This window comes from Cololabis saira, chromosome 2 (genome assembly GCF_033807715.1).
Source record: "Cololabis saira isolate AMF1-May2022 chromosome 2, fColSai1.1, whole genome shotgun sequence".
NCBI classification, from domain to species: Eukaryota; Metazoa; Chordata; class Actinopteri; order Beloniformes; family Belonidae; genus Cololabis; species Cololabis saira.
In genome coordinates, this window is record NC_084588.1 from 39,303,831 (window position 1) to 39,324,500 (window position 20,670).

The window sequence follows — 20,670 nt, forward strand, 5'->3', positions numbered from 1 at the left end:
CTTTTCTGTCTGCAGTGAATTATTCCATAGCTGACGATATTCTGTCTAACGTAAGGCATTTAAGGTAAGTCAAAATTAAAAAAGCAAAACAACAAAAACACTAATAATCTGTATAAATACAGGATAATCTGAATGGAAGTTGTACTCAGAGATATGTTAGGTCATTTGGTTGGTACCAAGTGGGCTTTTCTTAAATATCTGTTTTTCATGATTTATTTTATATATTTTTTGTTTATCTTTAAGTATTTTTTGATTATTCATAGATCTAAACAAGTATTTAAAATAAAATCCTTTTTGGTAATAGAATTTTTCAACGTCAAGACATTTTTAAAGGCAAGTTCTATTTAAATCTGGATGTTGGCCAAAATAGTTTTAACAACATTGTTTCTACCAGCTTATGGATTTAAAAGAAAGCTTTGAGTCTTTAATTCTTTGTATATGTGAACTAACCTGTGACCTAGTGTTTTTTGGTACCTAACCAGAGTCCTGTCTGTTCCCATGGTTACCGTGTGTTCTTGAGGATGCTGAGTGACTGATGTCAACACAAGAAGAGCAAATGAATTCAGTCGTTCTTCACGAACAAGCAAGCTAATGATTCTTAGGTTGAAACTTAAAAAAGTGCATACGACATCAACGATCTGTTAAGATGACCTAAAACGAACACCGAAAGCAGACTGAGATGAAAGGAGCTCCAGTTACACCCATCAGGTTCGACGGAAGTAAAACGTTTAAAAATAAATCGACTGATTAATTCCTTGAGATGTCGCGCTGTTAGTGTCGGGGCATTGCAATCACTTCTTCATGTTGGAATCGGTAAACGTGGTAGAGCTCCTGGTTTCGGGGGTTCCAGAGCAAAGAAAGAAGCCAAACCAAACCGGGGGGAGGAAGAGGAAGGCGACTCGGACTTCACGTAGAGGAGACGTCACCAGGACTGTCACAGGCTGCTGTCCTGGCTGGACGACTCGGGCGTCGGCTTCCTGTGCCGCGGCGAGGTGGAAGCAGCCACTTTGGTCGGGGAAGGCGATGCGTTTGCAGACGAGTCGCTGCCCCCACCGTCAGACCCGGAGGGAACGGAGGACAGGAGTGGAACCGGGGGAGCTTTCTTCTTCCCCAGAAAGCCTCCGTCCAGTACCCCCCTCTTCCTCGCACCTCCGTCGGCCTTCGCCGAGTCTCCCTCCCCTTCCTCCGGCGGAGGTTGCACCTTCCGTCTAACGTCGCCTCCTGGAATCGGGCTGTCCGGCGGTTGCCGCGGCGTTTCTTGAGCGCTCTCCACTTTGGTCCCCGAGCTGCTCCCGACAGTGACGGAGCTCGAGCTGGCGGTGCGGGAGGCCCACAGCTCCATGACCGAGGCCCTCCTGTCCCCGTCCTCAGGCCCAAAGTCACAGAGCGAGCGGCGGGCGTCCAGGCTCTGGGGGGGGCCGTGGCCGAACGCCGGGCCTGTGCCGTCCAGAGCCCCCCGACTCAGGCTGAAGTTCTGGAAGTCTCTGTTGAAAGATAGAAGAGGTTCAGTTACAGCAGTGGTCCCCAACCTTTTCTGTACCGCGGACCGGTTTAATGTCTGACAATATTTTCACGGCCCAATCTTTTTGATTTGATTTGATTTATTTTATTTTTGTACATGTGAAAAAAAATAAAAAATAACACTTCATGAGAAGTTTAAGAAAACAAAACAACAAAACAAAGAATTTCATCCTTTAAAACTTTCTATCTTAATTTACATGTGCCAAAAAAGGAGTAGGAAGAAGTGTAACTTATTTAGTCCTACCCCCATTTAAAGGTGTAGTTGATAAAAACAAAATAAAATGACAAGATCGGCATTAAAAACTGTTGTATTTTCTCTATAGTAATAATAAATAATAATAATAAAACATTATTTTCGAAAAAATAAAATAAAATAATGTAAATTGTAAATTACCTTTTAATATGAGTATTTCTATAAATGTGTTTTTATGTTTTTATAGTAGGTGTAACACGGAACCATAAATCAGGCTGTAGCTGTTATTACCGAGCAGCAGCTGCGTCGGTCTGTATTTAAGTTAAATTAAACTTATATGAATGTAGAAAGACTAACTATTTTATTTTATTCCTTTATAGCTCTTACAGTGTGTTTGCAGTGTATTTATTGTACATCCAAGGAATAAGAACATTGTGAACCATCAGTTTGAGAGTCATCCATCATCAGGGGATGCTACAGAAATTATTTTTCTCTTTCTGTGCGGCCCGGTACCAAATGACCCACGGCCCGGTACCGGACCGCGGCGCAGGGGTTGGGGACCACTGAGTTACAGGACAGACAACCGAGCTTTTCTCAGCTGGCACCCAGAGAGCATTATTATTATTCAGGAAGGCGAGTGGAGGCTGCTTCACAGCCGGCTGCTTGTGGCGCCTGCGCCGCCTCCTCCCGCTCCGTCAGCCCAACAAGCCCTTCATTGACCGAGCACACAGCAGGTCAGTTCTGCCTCTGCTGCTGCAGCACAAGAAGCTTTACAAAAACAGTCAAGTTCTTGAAAACTGATACTCTCCAAGATGCAGCAATGCTCTTAGCTTTAGTTTGATTTGTGTCAGATACTGTACTTGAGATTTCTGGCTCCGCCACATGCATTTGTTCGTTTGAGAAAGATCTTCTGTAGTGGCTATTTGTCCTGCAGGTGAATTATTAAAAAACTCAAAAGTATCAAACTATAATAAACTGAATCAAATCAAGCGGCTACTGCGACACCTAGGGAGTGAATTTACGCAGGATAAACAGAGTCCATTATCCAGGCAAAAAATAACGTTTCTTGAGGTTTATTCCATTGGCAAACGATCAAACAAAGATCAATGGCTCTTTGCCCTCGTAAAAAACCGCCTGCCCTCCCAGGTGAACCGCCTCACCTGTGTCTGCCAACCCCTATGTGCAGTACTCGAGTTGTAAAAAAAAAATCAGGGGGGATGGTGGATTTTATCATATGGGGACAGATAATTTGTGCTGATTACAAATAATAAAATATATTAAAAATAATAGCACTGACCAAAACACCTGCAGAAATACTGCAGGAATGACATAGCAGCAGTTAAATGCAGCCTTCTGTAAGCTTTAAATATCCACTGGGCTTACATCAAATACATCAAAACACAACAATAAAAAACTGTTTTCTGAACTTATCAATATGACTCTGTCCTTCACAGGATAAGTAAAATGGATCACTGCAAAAACTCAAAATCTTAACAAGAATATTTGTCTTATTTCTAGTTAAAATGTCTCATTTTAGTAAAAAAACTCATTACACTTAAAACAAGACTCATCACTGGAAAAAACAACAATTTTCACCTGTTTCAAGTAGATTTTCACTTGAAATAAGTAGAAAAATCTTCCAGTAGAACAAGATTTTTTTGCTTGTAATGAGAAGATAAATCTTGTCCCACTGGCAGATTTTCCTACTTATTTCAAGTGAAAATTTACTTGAAACAGGTGAAAATTGTCAAATAAGTTATTTTTCTGGTGATGACTCTAAATGTTGAAATAGCAGTAAAACCACATTCATTGATGAAATGACATAAGGGATGGAAAGGGGGGATGGCAGTTTTACAGGGGGGATGATTTTGACTGTTTTTATTTCAGGGGGGATGCCATCCCCCCTCATCCCCCCTCAACTCCAGTACTGCCTATGTGTCAACTCACCCGGTGCTCAAGCTACCCAGTACCTTCTAAATAAAAGCATGGTACCAAAATAAACTTAATCAATACTAAATATCATAAACAAACTAACGGTGTGTTCCCAAAACTAAACCACAAAAACTAACTACATAATAACTGATTAAATAATGCAAAAGTGACAAATAACTCCAACATCTTCATTCCCTGTTTCTATTTGTTTTCACAGTCAAACACAAAAAAGAAGCATTTTTATAATACAATTTAAAACTACCTGCGTAGGTAAGTGCAGTATGTGAAACTTCTCATCAGGACTTTACCTGTAGCTGTGGAAGGACTCGGTCCGACGTGCGCGCGCCAGCAGGGGGCTCTCCCTGTAGGGCCGCACGGCTCCGTAGGTGGCCTGGCTCTCAGGAATGGGCTCCGGGGCCTGCAGCTGCAGACTGTTTGACAGGAGACGGATAAGAGGAGGCTCTCTGGGATTCAGCCCCAAGTGTATTTGCTTTCTTAAACGATGGCGAGACTGCTTGCAAACACAACACCTCAACTTGGCCTCACAAACACGGACTTCCAGTTCCAGGGCTGTGTTTGCAGGACTCGCAGAGCAAGTCACAATTTATTTACTGGGCAGCTCGGCAACATGAATGAGCTGTCAATCAATCAATCAAACATGAGAGCCAGACAATCAAATAGCTTAGTCGTAGATTTTCTACTTTTACCAAAAACAATGTTGATAAAAGTTGTTGTTATGTTATGTTATGTTAAATTGAACATAGATGCAATAATTGAGGCAGGTTTCCTCCACTATCTGCTAGAACCAGCTGATGGCCAAAAGTTATAAAGAAAAAGGGTAAAGTAGCATCAAAATGCTCAGTGTTGTCACTACGTTGGTGTGTTGAGGCAAAAATCTGATCAAATTACTTCAAGATTTAATTATGAATGCTTATCAGACCAATTCCTATCTACAACTTTCAATAATGGAAACAAATTAAGCTACGGTCATTACTGGTCATTTAATATGAGCTAATCAAGGTCTCTATAATCTCCATTTAGGTTCAGATGACGGAAAACCAGAGACTTCCTCTAAAACTGTCGGAAGGATTTGGTCTCTTTTCTAGGTTCACTTTGAAATTGAATTTCTAAAAAGTAAGAAATCTGAAGGAATTTATAGCCTGAGCATTAATAAATCGACTCAGGTTTAACTATTAAAAACAAAAATAGTTAGTACCTAGGTGATGCACCTTATTAGACCATACCTGTCAAGTCTCCCGTTTAGGCCGGGAAACTACCGTATTTCACCCCTCTTTCCCCCGTATTAGTATTTTCCGCCAAATTTCCCGTTTTATAATATAATAATTTTTTAACTGTAAACTGAATTGCCACTAACCTCCCGAGAACTGCCCCCTGCTGTGGCCGGGGTGGCAGTTCTCACGAGGTTAGAAGCGACGACAGGAACAAACTCGGAACAACAAATCAGAGATGAATGGATGTAACGAGAGAGAAAACATTTCTGCACAAAAAGCGAAGACTTCATGTAAATATCTCTAAAAATGGGAAACCGAATTTACTTTCCCAAAGATGAGCAGGACGGGGCACAGAAATATGCGTCTGTGTCATCAGTCAGTGAATACCAGAGAGCCACATGAGTGAAAATGACCAATTAAAAGAAAATGTAAATGTTTCACTTGAAGACAATCAATGTGTATATTAACTAGGGGTGTAACGATACACTAATCTCATGATACGGTACGATACACGATATTGAGGTCAGGATAACGATACGATATTATAGCAGTATTTTTTTAACAACCTTGAATGAGAAACATATGACTGGAAAAAATTGTCTTTTATTTGAAAGACACAAAATACAAAATAATGCTGTGTGTTTGCTCTATTGTTACAGTTTATAATGCTTTATAACTGTTTAAGTTTTAAAGAGAAAGCCAGGCCAACCATTTTCCACAAACTGAACTAAAAGTAAATGTCAGGTTTGCATTATGCATCTTCAGTTTCATACAAGTAAAAATATTTTGACACAAACTGAATAGTTTCTCTCATGTATGATTTGACTTTTTTCTTTCTAATTTAACAACTAAAATTAAATAAATAAATAAAAGTAAATAAATAATACAATTTTACATCATAAAAAAGATTGATTCAAGCTCACCTTATAAGTGTAAGAGGAGATTTATTTTTGTTAAGAAGTTTATTTTGGTAATTCAGGGTTCATTATTTTATAAATATATTCTTTATATTCGGATGTAAATCAGGGACTATAATTAAACTAGTCAGTTTATCTGTAGTGATTAGTCTGTTTTAGATTGGGCGGAGTGATACGCCACAGTACGGCACTAGGTGCTGTGTTGATGTTCTAAAATCCTACGCTGTTGAACGGACATTAAGGTACACTGGAGCTCAGCAGAAGTTGCCTGCGTGTTTATCCCACTCACGACCCAAAAAAGGTTTAATTTCATAAGGTAAGGCTTAACTCTACACCAGCCTTACATTAGTAAAAGTTCAGAGCTCAAAACGGGACCACAAAACGGGACTAGTTTCTTCTGAGCGGAGGAAGATTTTGGTCCGCGGGTGGAGATGCGTTCGCGGTCGGATGCGCGTTACTAGTCAACACAATAGATTAATATTAATAACCCAATATCGCGATACACTTTGTCACCTCTACGACACGTATTGTTACGTTTTTGTATCGCGAAATTTCGTGGCACGATATATTGTTACACCCCTAATATTAACTGAAAAAAAAGTGCTTTAATTCCCCTTTGTGTTTTCATTTAGGTTATATTATAGGAATTACATACATAGGAATGTCCACAGCATTTCAGTGTCAATAAAGGTCGGCCTATCAGATTCTGAGCACATAATTGTAGTTTGTAAGTGGTTGACAGGTAGTTATTTTGGATTTCTCCTAAATCTGTTTTCAAATGTAATAATGGACCTCAGTTGCGCTGGTGGGAAAGTTCCCGTATTTTTAAATCCAAAACTTGACAGGTATGTATTAGACTATACGGCGTGGGTTGTGCGGCGCTGGCCGGGCTTTCTAACCTGGAGCAGGACTCCCGGAGGCGAGTGTGCTGCAGCACAGACGGGGCGGGGCTGATGCTCGGCGTGGCACAGCGGGACGTACTCAGGTCGCACTGGTCCAGCAGCTGCAGCAGCTCCTCCTCCGACGGCCCGCCTACATCTATCACACGCAAGAGCAGCTCACAACAAGCTCCAGGATTCCAGGAAGAGACACATCTGTTCCCCCTGCCTCACCCTCTTTCTTCCTCTCCTCTCCTTTGTTCGCCGTGTCCATGGCGGTGGTCAGGTCCCACATCTGGATGCCCCCGTTGCCGTGCCCGGTGAACAGGTACCGGCGCGGGCGGGATCCCATTCGACTGGAACCCTCGCACTCCCTCACCATGAAGCACGTGATGGTGGTCCCGTCCACGGACTGCACCTCGCAGATCCTGGAACGCAAAGTCAGGGGAAAAAAGTGGAAGCATGCACACAAAACGTTGGTGGAAAGGAACAGAGAGAAGAGCATTAAGACGCTGTACCTTCTCCCAGTTGAAGAGAGCCTCACGAACAGTTTGTTGGTGATGGGGATGACCTTCTGGATGAAGACCTGTTGATCATCTCTCTCCCCAAATGGACCTGAGAGCAGAAAACACACAAGACAATGTCCTTTTTCACACTTTGAAGTAACGACAGGATAATCAGTAGAAAACGATATAGAGATCCAACAAATCCATTATTCCTTCAGTTAAATTTGTTGACATTTCATGAACTAGTAGACTATAGTATTCTGCAAATTATGTTTAAAGCTCATAAAAAAACATTACCAATCAACATTCAGAAAAGATTTGAAAAAAGAGAAAGCAAGTATGACTTAAAAGGAACAGAGATTTTTAAAAAATCAAGATGCAGGACAAAATTGATGGAACGTTGTGTTTCTGTGAAAGGAATCAGTTTATGGAACAATCTGAATAAAGAAAACAAAGAATCCAAATCAAACATTACATTCAAAAGAACAATTAAAGCCTGTATGTTAAAGAAATATAATGAAAAATGTTAGTTGAGTTTGGGGCGGTAATTTTATTTTAATGTTATTTTAATTTAATTTTTTTTTTTTTTTTTTATTCACTTAGTTGTTGTTTTTTGATTATTATTATTTTTAATTTATGTTATTTGTGAAAGGGTTAGATCAGATAAGATTCTTCTTCTTTCTGCTCCCTTTTCATTCACAAGTTAGGAACATTTGTATTTGTATTGAATTGTTTTGTTTTTTGAATGAAATAAAGAATACAATGAAAAATGAAGACATTCTGATCTACTTCAAAAAACAGTGAGTTCTTCTTTTATCTAGAATCCGCTTCAAGACCTCAGTTCAGGAAGTTAACTTGAGGTAAACTCCTCTCCTCAGCTCTCACCTTGGTGAACGTGTTTTAGGTTCTTGAGCAGAATAGTCCAAAGTGACGGTCACATAAATCTTCATGTGTGTGTTGTTTTCAGCCTGAACTTCTCGTCCCCCTCACCTATATCGTTCCCAGAGCAGTAGCTGCCGTGGCTCTCCGTCTCCTCCAGCGACAGTATCTTAAAGGAAGCCAGCGGCGTGGACCCCGGCTGCGTGGAAATCATCCCTCTGAACCGCGTCACTGTCCACGTCCGGACGTGGTTGTTGTCCGCACACACTGACACACACACAAAAACACAAAAACAAATGAATAAAAAATGGGGACGGATTTGTGAGAGAGAACAGAGGTTAGGAATGGGTGATATTTTACCGTTCACGATATACCGTCAAAAAAATCCCCCATGGTAACAATTTGTCATCTTGCGGTAAAAACGATAAATTCCCCTTGATGACGTTTTTCTGTAAAGCCGGATTTATGGTTCTACGTTAAATCCACGAAAGAAAGAAAGAAAGAAAGAAAGAAAGAAAGAAAGAAAGAAAGAAAGAAAGAAAGAAAGAAAGAAAGAAAGAAAGAAAGAAAGAAAGAAAGAAAGAAAGAAAGAAAGAAAGAAAGAAAGAAAGAAAGAAAGAAAGAAAGAAAGAAAGAAAGAAAGAAAGAAAGAAAGAAAGAAAGAAAGAAAGAAAGAAAGAAAGAAAGAAAGAAAGAAAGAAAGAAAGAAAGAAAGAATAGATTCCCGTTGATACGTGTTTGTGTAACAAACATGGCGGATCTGAGTCATTACAGTTTGGCAGTACAGGTGTAACTCATTTAATTGTTTTTTATTAATTCAATTTAATTGGTGTAGTTTAGTAACATTTAGTATTCTTTTAGAGCAGTGTTTTGGGGGTCCAAAGACTGAATGTGGGGATAGATTTATAGTTACAAAGGTGGAGTTGAATTGGTATTTTTTTTATTGTCATTTTTATCGTTATCGGGATAAATGCCAGAAATTATCGTGATAAATTTTTTAGTCCATACCGCCCATCCCTAACAGAGGTGAGGAAGAGATGATGACTTGTTTCACCGGGGTGGGGTGGGCGTTATCACCCTCGCTGCTACACCTTCCTCACCTGAGACCAGGTGTTTCTCAGACAGCATGATCTTTGTCACGGGGCTCCGGTGCACGGTGAAGGTCTGGAAGAGCTGAGGACCTGACCCCACAGTCTCCGGGTGTTGCACGATAACCCTCACCGCGCCGCTGCTGGTCCCGTAGGCGATCTCTATCCAGTTCCCGCTCACACCTCCGAGCAGGAGCAGCCACGGGGGAGACACAAGTCAGAAAGTGATTTCACATTCAGAACTGTCAGGAAGTGAGCTGACATGACAACAGAGGGAGGTAGCAGGAGCACGTCCACCAGGAATAACACTTCCTTTCTTCTCTACTCACTGGTTTTAGGCGTCAGGTAGACGGACAGCGCTGTGATGGCATCGTTTGAAGGGTCGTGATAAAGCTCAGTCACTAACAGATCGTTGTCCTTCATCCTCAGAGGGAACTTCTGCATGTCTGTGAAGAAGAGGAAGGAATCTTCTTTTGTAAGCGATTGAGAAGCAATAACCAGAGATTAAACAGAAAGATTCTGTCACTGATTTGCTATGAGTTGTTGCGTCATCATTGATCTGTTACAGGGACGACAGTTCAACCCAAGAAACTGAATGACGAATAAAAATCAGGTTAACTATGTACATTTATGCACATAAATAAATAAAGAAACAAACACGGCGTGTGCGCGAGTGTGTACCGATGTAATAGATAGAGCCGTTGTTGCAGCCCAGTAGTAGGAACGACCCTGCTGTGTCACAGCTGGTGATGGGAACCACATCTTGGACCTGATACACATGAAAAAAAACAAAAAACTCAATCAGTTCTGTGTTTTCATCTCTCGGTAGCAACCAAACACAGACTATCATTTGCAAATATAAGCTTTCAATAGGCCTGTGTTGAAAAAATCGATTTTCCGATTCTAAATCGATTCTCATATTAATTCCTAAAAATCGATTCTTATATCTAAAGATCGATTTTTTTTTATTCATTATCACATTTTCGCCCGGTAAACTTTAATCCCAGTAGTCGGACACACAGTTTGTCATGACACTTCTGAAAAATGCCAGGTGCTTCATGGCAAAATGTGTGACAGAATAAATTAGATAAGCTAAAATGATTTGTTTACTGCATGAACTGTTGCAATTTCTTTCTTTTTTTGCACTTTAAATGGATATTGAAAGGCCTGTTTGAGTTATTTATTTCTTAGTTAGTTCACAATAATTATTGTGAAATTATTATTTCACTAGTTATTTTACAGTCATATAATTCAGGCAACAGCTCAAAAAACATTTTAAATAACACTAAGCCAAATCAATATCGAATCGGATCGGATCAAATCGTGATAATCGATTCTGAATCTTAAGAATCGGAATCGAATCGATTCTTGACATTTGAATCGATACCCAGCCCTAGCTTTCAAAACAACGTACTGAGGGCAATTACCTCTAAACTGCTCATTCTTATCGTTGACAACCTAAAACAATCGGAATCACAAGCACTTCCTCCACCTCACTGCGTCTTAGCCCCACACAGACACGTCTTACCTGCCAGTGTTGTGTGACAGCATTCCACACCCCGACCTTCCCTGTGTGGCTCGTAGCAACCAGCTGGTTCCCGATGAAGAAGAGGTCGTCGACAGGTACGCCGAGACTGAACACGCCTGAGGCGGAGAGAGGAGAGACGACGGGGATCATGTGCAGTACTTGTAACAGTCTAGGAATATATTTAATACATTCAGGTGTAGGGCTGGGCGATATATCGAGATTTTAATATATATCGATATATTTTCAAACGCGATATGGTACGAGACAATATCGTTTATATTGATTTTTAAAAAAAATTATGATTTTGATATAGCTTATTTTGTGACAAATTGACTTGAATGTTTTATTTGAGATTTGCACAAATGTTTTGTTATTTGCACAACTGTCAACCTCAGTGGAAAAGTCTGCCTGTTATTGTCTACATTGTATTAATTGTACAGTGTATTTTAATGTAATTGTTATGCAGGAAAGGGATATTTGTTTTATTTTATTCAAGAAGCATTTTTATTCTATATATGCAGGTTTATTTAATTTGTTTTATACATTTTGATATTGTGCAGACCTCTGTTAATAAAGGAACCTGTGTGACATTTGGCACGAGGCTTTGTATTAAAACTGACTGTTTTTTTAAGGGTTTGCCTCAGAAAAAAATGAAGCTAACAGAGATGCTATGCTATAATGCTTTGGGGGAAACCCCAATTATAGCACAGAAAAAATATCGATATATATCGAGTATCGCCATTCAGCTAGAAAATATCGAGATATGACTTTTGGTCCATATGCCCAGCCCTAGTTGACAGTCTTGGTAATATACTGCAGGAGAGTATTTGTTACATTTCAGATATTTTTCCGGGACTCTAACGCAGTAAACTCACCTATTTCGTTCCCACTGCCCCCGTCCTGGATGCTCCAGAGGATGATGCTGCTTTCAGAAGCGGCAGCCACCATCTTGTCTTTGTCTCCGTGCGGACCCCCCACCACCTTCGCATTAACTGCAATACGTTCAATGCTCCAGTCAAGGTAGGGAGATGAGAACACCTGCTGCCACCCAGACGATTCCTTTATTCTGTAGGTAATGGACATAAAAAGTGTTGTTTCCATCTTTCAAGTATTTATATGAAACAGGATCAACAATGTTTCAACGTTGAATAATCAGAACATAACATTGCTGCAAATTGGTCCTGAGCTCGTCTCCGATTTGTTTAATATTTAGATATCCACGCATAATAGCATGTATACATTTTACTTACTTGCCTATGAAGTGGAACTGATTTTAATAGATTGTCCAGTACTTATCAGTTCATTTTCATTTAAATAAAATCGAAAAAAGTTGACAAAACTAACTGGTCCAGTTAGTGAGAGGCAAAAAAAAAACAATTTAAATGTATTATAATTGTAGTTATGAATGAATATGTCACTCCTATGAACTGGAGCTATCTGAGGAATGTATGAAAGTTACCTGTAGCAGATGACAAAGTGTGCATAAGCTGCCACAATCCAGTTGTGATGTCCCGTTATAATCAACACCTTCCTTGGGTCAACCGTGGGAACTACACACACAAACAAAGTTCACATTAACACTCTTCTTTCAGGATTCCCTGATGGATCTGCACCTTATAGATTTTAGATTTTCTGTGTGACTGAAAATAAAAAAAATAAAAAAGATGTAACCGGCTTCAACCCTGTGGGGGGTTTTTTGTTTTGTTTTGTTGGGTTTTTTTCACTTCCCTACTGATATCCTCGTCAGCAGGAATTTTGCCGATGGGAACCTGAACCCAACAAAATGTCGGCTCAAACTCGCTGCATGATTCACATTCATATTGCTATATTCTCTTCGTGGCGTGCATGTGGCACGTGTGTGAACACGGACAAACTGACTGATTTAGTCTTCACGTTTCGAATTCACGGTCTGTGGCGGCAGGCGGAGCGTTAGCGGTTTAGGTGGATGTAGATCTCTTTACACGGTGAAGAGTTGTCCTGTTAAACTACATCCCATCAGCTGCTTTGCTTCTTATCCTAAAATGAAACTTGAACCTCAACCCCAGCTTCTTACCCAGTTTGTGGGCGTCGTCTGTGCCAAGTGGGCCAGAGAAGGACGGGTGAGGAAGCGGGCCCACGCGGGTGAAGCCCTCTGCTCCACTTGGACCCGAGCGCTCATCAGGGGCAGCTGACGGAGGTCCGGGCTTGCGTGCAGGGACGGCTGTCAAGACAATGATTCATTAACAGAAATCTGCACGGATTTGTGCTCTGACATAAAGGCAGCAGCTCCTTTTATCTTTTATAGGGAAGCCTCAGTTCATTTATGGCCTGATTTACTAAGATCCTAAATAAAGAGTACTAAATTACGTGTGCACTGAAAACGTTTGCACGTGCTGTTGTTGTGTGTTTTGCGGGTGATCAACTAAGAATGCGTGCGCAATTGATAAAAGGCGCAAACCGCAGTATTTAAATGAGGTGTTGCGTGTCTTACGGTTTGCGCCATGGAGAGTCTGGATGGAAAGCAGGATAGTCGCAAGCGCAAAATGCAATTTGACGAGTTGGAGTTAGAGATATTAGTGGAAGAGGCAAATAAACACATTCATGAACTACAGCAAAGAAATTTAAACATTACCAAAAGAAACGCAATATGGGAGAAAATCTGCGATAGAATAAATGCAGTTGGTAAGACAAAAAGAACGGCAGATGAGGTTAAAAGAAGGTGGCACGATATAAGGCAAAGAACTAAAGAAAAAGTGGCCTTTAATAAAACTTGTGCAACCATTTTTAAAATAGCATGTAGCAGAATAAAGACTCTCTCTCTGCGTATTCTTTGATTTTGGCGATGTCGCCTCCTTGCCACAATAACAGCAGCCATCGGTGCGTAATGCTGGGCAGATTAGCACCTTCCTTTCGAACGTATTAAATACAGACGCAATCACAATCCCCGCAATAACTTTTAGGCTTGGTAAATCTCATTGCGTGTGGTAAATGGACATATTTGCATTTTCCCCTCCCAGTATTTAGTGCTTTCTGGCGGGTACGCCCCATATTGATTATTCATCAGGGCAAAAGTACTAAATGAACAGCGTGTGCTATTTTGCTCATTTGAGAGACGCAGTCGTCTTTGCACGCTGTTAGTAGATCAGCTGGCACTTTGGTTTGCGGGTGATGTCAAGTTTGCACACGTTTTTACGCACGCAAACCTTTAGTAAATCAGGCCCTTAGTGTTTTGCTCTGTTAACTTACCTGGAGGCGGCAGGTAACCGTGGAACAGGACACTCCCACATGATGAGCGGTCCAGTTCCTCGCACAGCAGCAGACGGCGCACTGCACAGGTTAAATACTACAATTATCTCAATTACACTTTTAGAAATGAAGTTACTACTTGTTTATTACTATTCTTCCTTTTGTTTTATTCTAAACTTAAATCTTTGCGTCTTCAGGTTGTATTTGCTTTACTGAATTTGTCAAAGTTAAAGGCAGGCCTCACATGACTGATCAGTTCCCGTCTTTGAGATGGCGCAATCCTCCGTGACTTTAATTGTAATTTCTTTCTTCTGAATCACATTTAATGAATGATATAATTATAAGAGGGTGGTCAAATTTCACAAAGGTAACTTTCCTATTCAAGCCTGCAAACAATGCAGGGAAGTTACAAACACAGAAACAGGATGTAAAGCAACAAGAACATGAAACTTTCGGCCTTTGAGCTCAGTCAAGTTGGAGCTGAAGCTCAAACCACTATTGCCCTAAATGAAAGCAGCTCTTTTGCACCGTTGAGGTTCATACTGTCAAAAAAACATGTTCAACTCTTGTGCTTAAAATAAAATCATGCAACTAAAATGCTTTGTTTCCAGAACACACTCAATAATATGTAGAAGAATTATAATTTTACTTCATATGCATCACTAATATGCGCTCTGAACATCACTGCTAACTCCATTTCCACCTTAAAACTCATTCACCAACAAACCTAAAGGAGTAATCCCATAGAACTCGGCTTCATGTCGCAGGACGCTGATGTTGACACCTCTACAGCGGATAAAAAAAACACAGCATACAGATTTTGTAAATAAATTAAAATGAACCATCTGGGATACTTTCTAAAAATGGTTTGGACTTCTTACCGCAGGTCCAGTTCTTTGGTTCGGAGGAAATTGAGAATTGGTGCAAAGGCTGTTGGATCTCGGTCAATAAATATCTGAAAGTGAAAAGTTCAGGACTTTATTATCTACTTAGAAAAAAACAATAAAACAAAGAAATGACCCTGGTGTTGAGTAAAACTCTTATTGCCTGCAGTGAGTCTGGTGATTCAGCGCTGATACACTCTGAATCACACAGTTTTAATATTCCATCTGTAGATTATAATCTATTAATTTGAAAATTGTGATTATTAAAATATATCTATATTATTTGACATTTTTCCATCAATATCACTTACAAAAAAATAAATAAGAATAAATTAAATAATCAATTATTAAATGTGGGTGTACACAAGTCTGTACAGCTTTGTGAAAGGTACATTAAAGTGAGTGCTGTCATAGTCTAACCCTAACCTTACACTTCCCATTAGCTCTTAAACCTACAACATAACCATGTCCTAATTGTTGGAAACCTTAAGGGATTTTTTTTTTTTTTTTTTGTGGAGATGGAAAATGCAGCCGGGTTGTACTGTCCTACTTTCAGAATAAGAAGTACAAACTCTACTCACAGCTCCAGTTTCATCCCGAAGAGTGGATATCCTTCCACTCAGTAAACTGGAAAACACACACACACACACACACACACACACACACACACACACACACACACACACACACACACACACACACACACACACACACACACACACACACACACACACACACACACACACACACACACACACACACACACACACACACACACACACACACACACACACACACACACACACACAGTTAACCGATGCAGTTCTCTAGTTGCACTTGACATCAGTTCAACAATTTCTACACCAAGACACTCTGCTCAGTTGCTTAATTCAATATCCATCCCCTAATACCGATTTAAGATTGAGTATTAGGAAAACAATACAACATTTGTGCTGACAGTAATCTGAGGAGAGCTGGGAGCAGAGAGACCGACAGACATGCAGGCAGACAGGTGCGTTGGCAGCCAGTCTGACATCCATTAATACCGCTTGGTCAGCTGTTGTCAGACTGAGAGCAGTCTAGTGTTGATCATCATCCAAACATGGTATCTGACACACCCTTCATCAGCTGTCTCACTTCCATCGTGAGCCTCCCTGAAAGCTTGGAATAACATTTAAATAGCTAACATTCTACTTTAAAAAGATAACCAGTAGGGATGGGTGGTATGGACTAAAAAATGTATCACGATAATTTCTGGCATTTATCCCGATAACGATAAAAATGACGATAAAAAAATATACTTTTTCTTTCTTTCTTTCTTTCTTTTTCTTTCTTTCTTTCTTTCAGGCTCATTTCTTTCTTTCTTTCTTTCAGGCTCATTTCTTTCTTTCTTTCTTTCTTTCTTTCTTTCTTTCAGGCTCATTTCTTTCTTTCTTTCTTTCTTTCTTTCTTTCTTTCTTTCTTTCAGGCTCATTTCTTTCTTTCTTTCTTTCTTTCAGGCTTCTTTCTTTCTTTCTTTCTTCCTTTCTTTCTTTCTTTCTTTCCTTCCTTCTTTCAGGCTCATTTCTTTCTTTCTTTCTTTCTTTCTTTCTTTCAGGCTCATTTCTTTCTTTCTTTCTTTCTTTCTTTCTTTCAGGCTCATTTTTTTTCTTTCTTTCTTTCTTTCTTTCTTTCTTTCTTTCTTTCTTTCTTTCTTTCTTTCCTTCTTTCAGGCTCATTTCTTTCTTTCTTTCTTTCTGGCTCATTTCCTCAATTTATCATTTTTATCGCGAGATGACAAATTCTTACCGTGGGGAATATTTTTGACGGTTCATCGTGAACGGTAAAATATCACCCATTCCTAATAACCAGAAACATTTGACAGCCTCTCCGTCAATGTTTTGCAATGACTGCATCCCAACTCCAAAAACTTGTATACGAGGGGATAACTTTTCTCAGAGGCGCTATAATAACACACACGCTACAAGACTAATGTGCTGCAGCTTCTGCCTGTAGAGAAGTTTTCCCATCGCAGCCTGGAAGGTATTAAATCACATAAGTGACAGTAGAGCATGCAGCAGTAAAGAGGGAAAAGCAAGGACACAGTCATTGCAGTTGCATGGCTTCATTAAGGAGCTATACAGGATATATGACATGTGTGTGCTTTTAAAGATGGTGAAAGTGCTGACAACATTTAAACAACCTTGAGAAGAAAGAGTCTGGAATCCACATCAGAGTCTGTCTGGACGTGCTGAACCTACAGGACAAAGTCACAATAACATCATTATGACAGCAGGGGCGAAAATCCCGTTTCATAGTTGGGGGGGACAATAAACAGTAACATTTTAGAGAATAAATCCAGGGGGGGACAAGGAATAAAAGTTTTAGCCTGCCTTTAATACAGCTTCTTGACATTTTCATCTTTTTATCTCGCAAACAGGCAGAATACCTTTCTTAGAGTAATACAAAACAATGGTATTAGGTGGAAGGTGGCAATAATACAGCACATCTGACATAGTACACTGCAAAAACCCAAAATCTTAACAAGAATATTTGTCTTATTTCTAGTTAAAATGTCTCATTTTTAGTAAAAAAAAATTTCATTACACTTAAAACAAGACTCATCACTGGAAAAAAACAACAATTTTCTCCTGTTTCGAGTAGATTTTCACTTAAAATAAGTAGAAAAATCTGCCAGTGGAACAAGATTTTTTTTGCTTGTAATGAGAAGATAAATCTTGTCCCACTGGCAGGTTTTTCTACTTATTTCAAGTGAAAATTTACTTGAAACAGGTGAAAATTGTCAAATAACAAGTTATTTTTCTGGTGTTGACTCTTGTTTTAACTGTAATGAGATTTTACTGTTTATTATTAGTTTCGGTTTCGGCCACAAATTTTCATTTTGGTGCATCACTAATAAATACTACTGCATTGTTCCAAAATTATTAATTCTGTCTCAAATTATTCTGGGGGGGACAGCTTTACTAATGGGGGGGACATGGCCCCCCTGTCCCCCCCGGGATTTTCGCCCCTGTATGACAGGTACCATCTTATGGTAAAAGCAGCATCACTGCATCACACTCATGGCTGAATAATTGAATATCCAACACACGCTGACTGGCGTGATTACTATGTGATGATAAATTGTCCTTTTGTAGAAAATGGTACAAAGTGTACAGTTTAAATATTTAAATAATTCATACGTGTAATAGAAGTAAGTGCTGATGAATACATGTCCTTTCTTGGTCCTTATTTCACTTCAGGTTGCTTAGTCATGCAGGTATTGTGATACACTTGAGCAGACAAGGGCTGCAATTTTGTAAAAACATTAACAATCATGAGTCTGGATCTCCAGTGGAAGCTTTACCTTGTCCCACCGACGTTCAGCTGGATGATCTCTCCCATCCCCGACGGTGGATTGTTCCCATTTGTGGCCATTGTGGGAGAAATGGACCGGAGGATTGTTGTAGGAAAAGGATAAGTTGAGTGTTTTACTGGATGTGGTGTGAGCTGATGGCCAGACTCTGCAGAGCAGCTCAGCCTCGCAGCCTCTCCCTCGTCCCGCCGTCCATCAAGAACCCGCTGCACACGTAAAGCTTCCGCATCATGGATGAAGCGAGGCAAGGGTCTTCTTTTTTTAATTCAAAATGCAATCCGTTTCTGAACGACTTTATTTTCCGTCAAGGCTGTTTGCATCTCCACCTTGCATGGTTATCTTTGAACAGCAGCTTGCTCTCAATATTAGCAACGGGAAAGGGCTACGCGTGTATAACGGAGCAAAGATAGTTCTCCCCCGACAACTTCCGTTTTCGCCGTAACTAATTACATTACCAGTAAACTTCATGTTCACGAAAATTATACATGGGTGTAAAATCCACTTACCATTAAGTGTAATGTTTTATTAAACTGCTACGTAACTGTTGTATCTTCCTAAAATAATTAATTTTAGATTAATAATAATTCACTATCCACACATAAAACTCAGTTTGTGGTGTTTACTGAACCAACATACACGTCTTCTCTTGGTTTACAGTCTTTCTTCTAACATCCTTCACCTCTAACAGCCACAGTACGGACTATTAGGTACTGCAACATACATGTTACTGTTGTTAACTCCATATAACTAAATGTAAGATATGTAAGAACAAATAATATAACTGCAGCAACAAACGCAAACAAAGGATCCGCTGCGATGACACATAGCAAAGATAGTTCTCCCCCGACTACTTCCGTTTTCGCCGTACCTAATTACATTACCCGTAAACTTCATATATTCACGAAAATTATACATGGATGTAAAATCCACTTGCCATTAAGTGTAAATGTTTTGTTTATTTTACGAAAGTGCTACTTAAAATTTTTGTATATTTTTTTTTACATAAGTGTAGACTGACGTGATTGATCTATCTTGCTTGGAGTTTAGCAACAGGAGACAACTGTCAAGTCTCCCGTTTTGGATGGAAACTACCGTATTTCACCCCTCTTTCCCCCGTATTAGTATTTTCCTGTAAATTTCCCGTTTTATAATATAATAATTGTTAAACTAAAAACTGATTTGTTACTAGCCTCGCGAGAACTGCCCCCTGCTGTGGCCTGGGTGGCAGTTCTCGCGAGGTTGTGGGCGACAACGGGAGCAAACTTGGATCAACAAATCAGACAGATGGATGGATGTAACCAGAGAAAACATTTCTGCACAAAAAGAGAAGACTTCGTGTAAACATCTCTAAAAATGGGAAACCGAATTTACTTTCCTAAATATGAGCAGGACGGGGCACAGAAACATGCGTCTGTGTCATCAGTCAGTGAATACCAGAGATCTCTGGTATGGCTCGAGCCATATGAGTGAAAATGACAAAAGTAAATGTAAATGTTTCACTTGAAGATAACCAAAGTGTATATAAACAGAAAATATTCAAAATAAATAAATATGCTTTTATTCCCCTTTGTGTTTTCATTTAGGTTCTATTATAGGAACTACATACATAGGAAGTACACAGCATTTCAGTGTCAACAAAGGTCGGCCTATATGAGCACATAATTGTAGTTTGTAAGTGGTAGTTATTTGGGATTTCTCCTAAATCTGTTTTAAAATGTAAGATACTTGGGCTGGTGGGACAACGGCAGAAAAATTTCCTTTATTTTTAAATCCAAAAGTTGACAGGTATGTAACGATGGCAATTATGTTTTATTTTATTTTTTTATTTTATTTATTGTTTATTGTTGGCTCTGTCTCGAACACAACAAAACCCATCAAATTAAAAGCATCAAAATATTTAAAAAAGCAAAACAATTTAATAGTCTCATCCAAAAATAAAACACAACAGCAAAACAATGTGTTCGAGAGGGAACAGGAGGAAGCAGAACGCTTATTAGTCCTTTCCCTTCCTCACAATATCATATCATATATGCCATATAACATTTTAAAAATTAAAAGAAAAGAAAAGACAAAATAACAAAAAATAAATGCAACACAAACAACCAATAAACAAGATCAAGGCATAATTAAACCCGTATCCTAAATTCAAAAATCCAATCTCCCAGTCACCTCTACGATGATCCATGACCAGCCATGAATGCAGGCAGAACGCAGAACTGTTCCGCGTTCCATTTACCTCGGAAATCGGAACTGGGAACTGGGAATGGCAGCCCTCTTGGAATGGTAACTCGGGGTTGGTGAAGCTTCTCCCACTTTCCCAGTAGGAAATCCCACTTAGAGGGGCGTTCCAGTTGAAAATTCCGACTTGGGACTGGGAAATTCCGACTTCCGAGGACAAATGGAACGCGGCAGTATGCAGTATGCCGCGTTCCATTTGTCCTCGGAAGTCGGAATTTCCCAGTTCCCAGTCGGAACTTCCTGCGTTTTTGCTGCGCAAACAAGCGCTCCCCAAGCGGCCGCCACTCCCACTCC

The 20,670-nt window shown here is 39.8% G+C and overlaps 1 protein-coding gene across 1 annotated transcript; it reads right to left on the reverse strand.

Annotated features, from left to right (window-relative positions):
* Positions 1-422: 422 nt before the first annotated feature.
* kctd3 (potassium channel tetramerization domain containing 3) lies at positions 423-18,506 on the reverse strand. The gene is made up of 19 exons (XM_061745236.1): positions 18,130-18,506; positions 16,966-17,019; positions 15,365-15,410; positions 14,781-14,854; positions 14,627-14,685; positions 13,900-13,980; positions 12,728-12,874; positions 12,134-12,224; positions 11,550-11,740; positions 10,675-10,790; positions 9,828-9,915; positions 9,476-9,592; positions 9,159-9,329; positions 8,170-8,325; positions 7,192-7,288; positions 6,908-7,101; positions 6,695-6,833; positions 3,955-4,077; positions 423-1,484 (listed from the first exon to the last, which is right to left on the reverse strand). Exons 1-19 carry the CDS (start codon positions 18,198-18,200, stop codon positions 935-937), a joined length of 2,565 nt encoding a protein of 854 aa, XP_061601220.1. The 5' UTR covers positions 18,201-18,506; the 3' UTR covers positions 423-934.
* Between the last annotated feature and the right edge of the window lie 2,164 nt (positions 18,507-20,670).

Coding starts and splice junctions, on each gene's coding strand:
- kctd3 (XM_061745236.1), bottom strand. CDS start 18,200: ATGGCCACAAATGGGAACAATCCACCGTCGGGGATGGGAGAGATCATC. Junction 12,225..12,727: donor AGACGACGCCCACAAACTGG/GTAAGAAGCTGG, acceptor TTGTGTGTGTAG/TTCCCACGGTTGACCCAAGG. Junction 6,834..6,907: donor AGAGGAGAGGAAGAAAGAGG/GTGAGGCAGGGG, acceptor TGCGTGTGATAG/ATGTAGGCGGGCCGTCGGAG.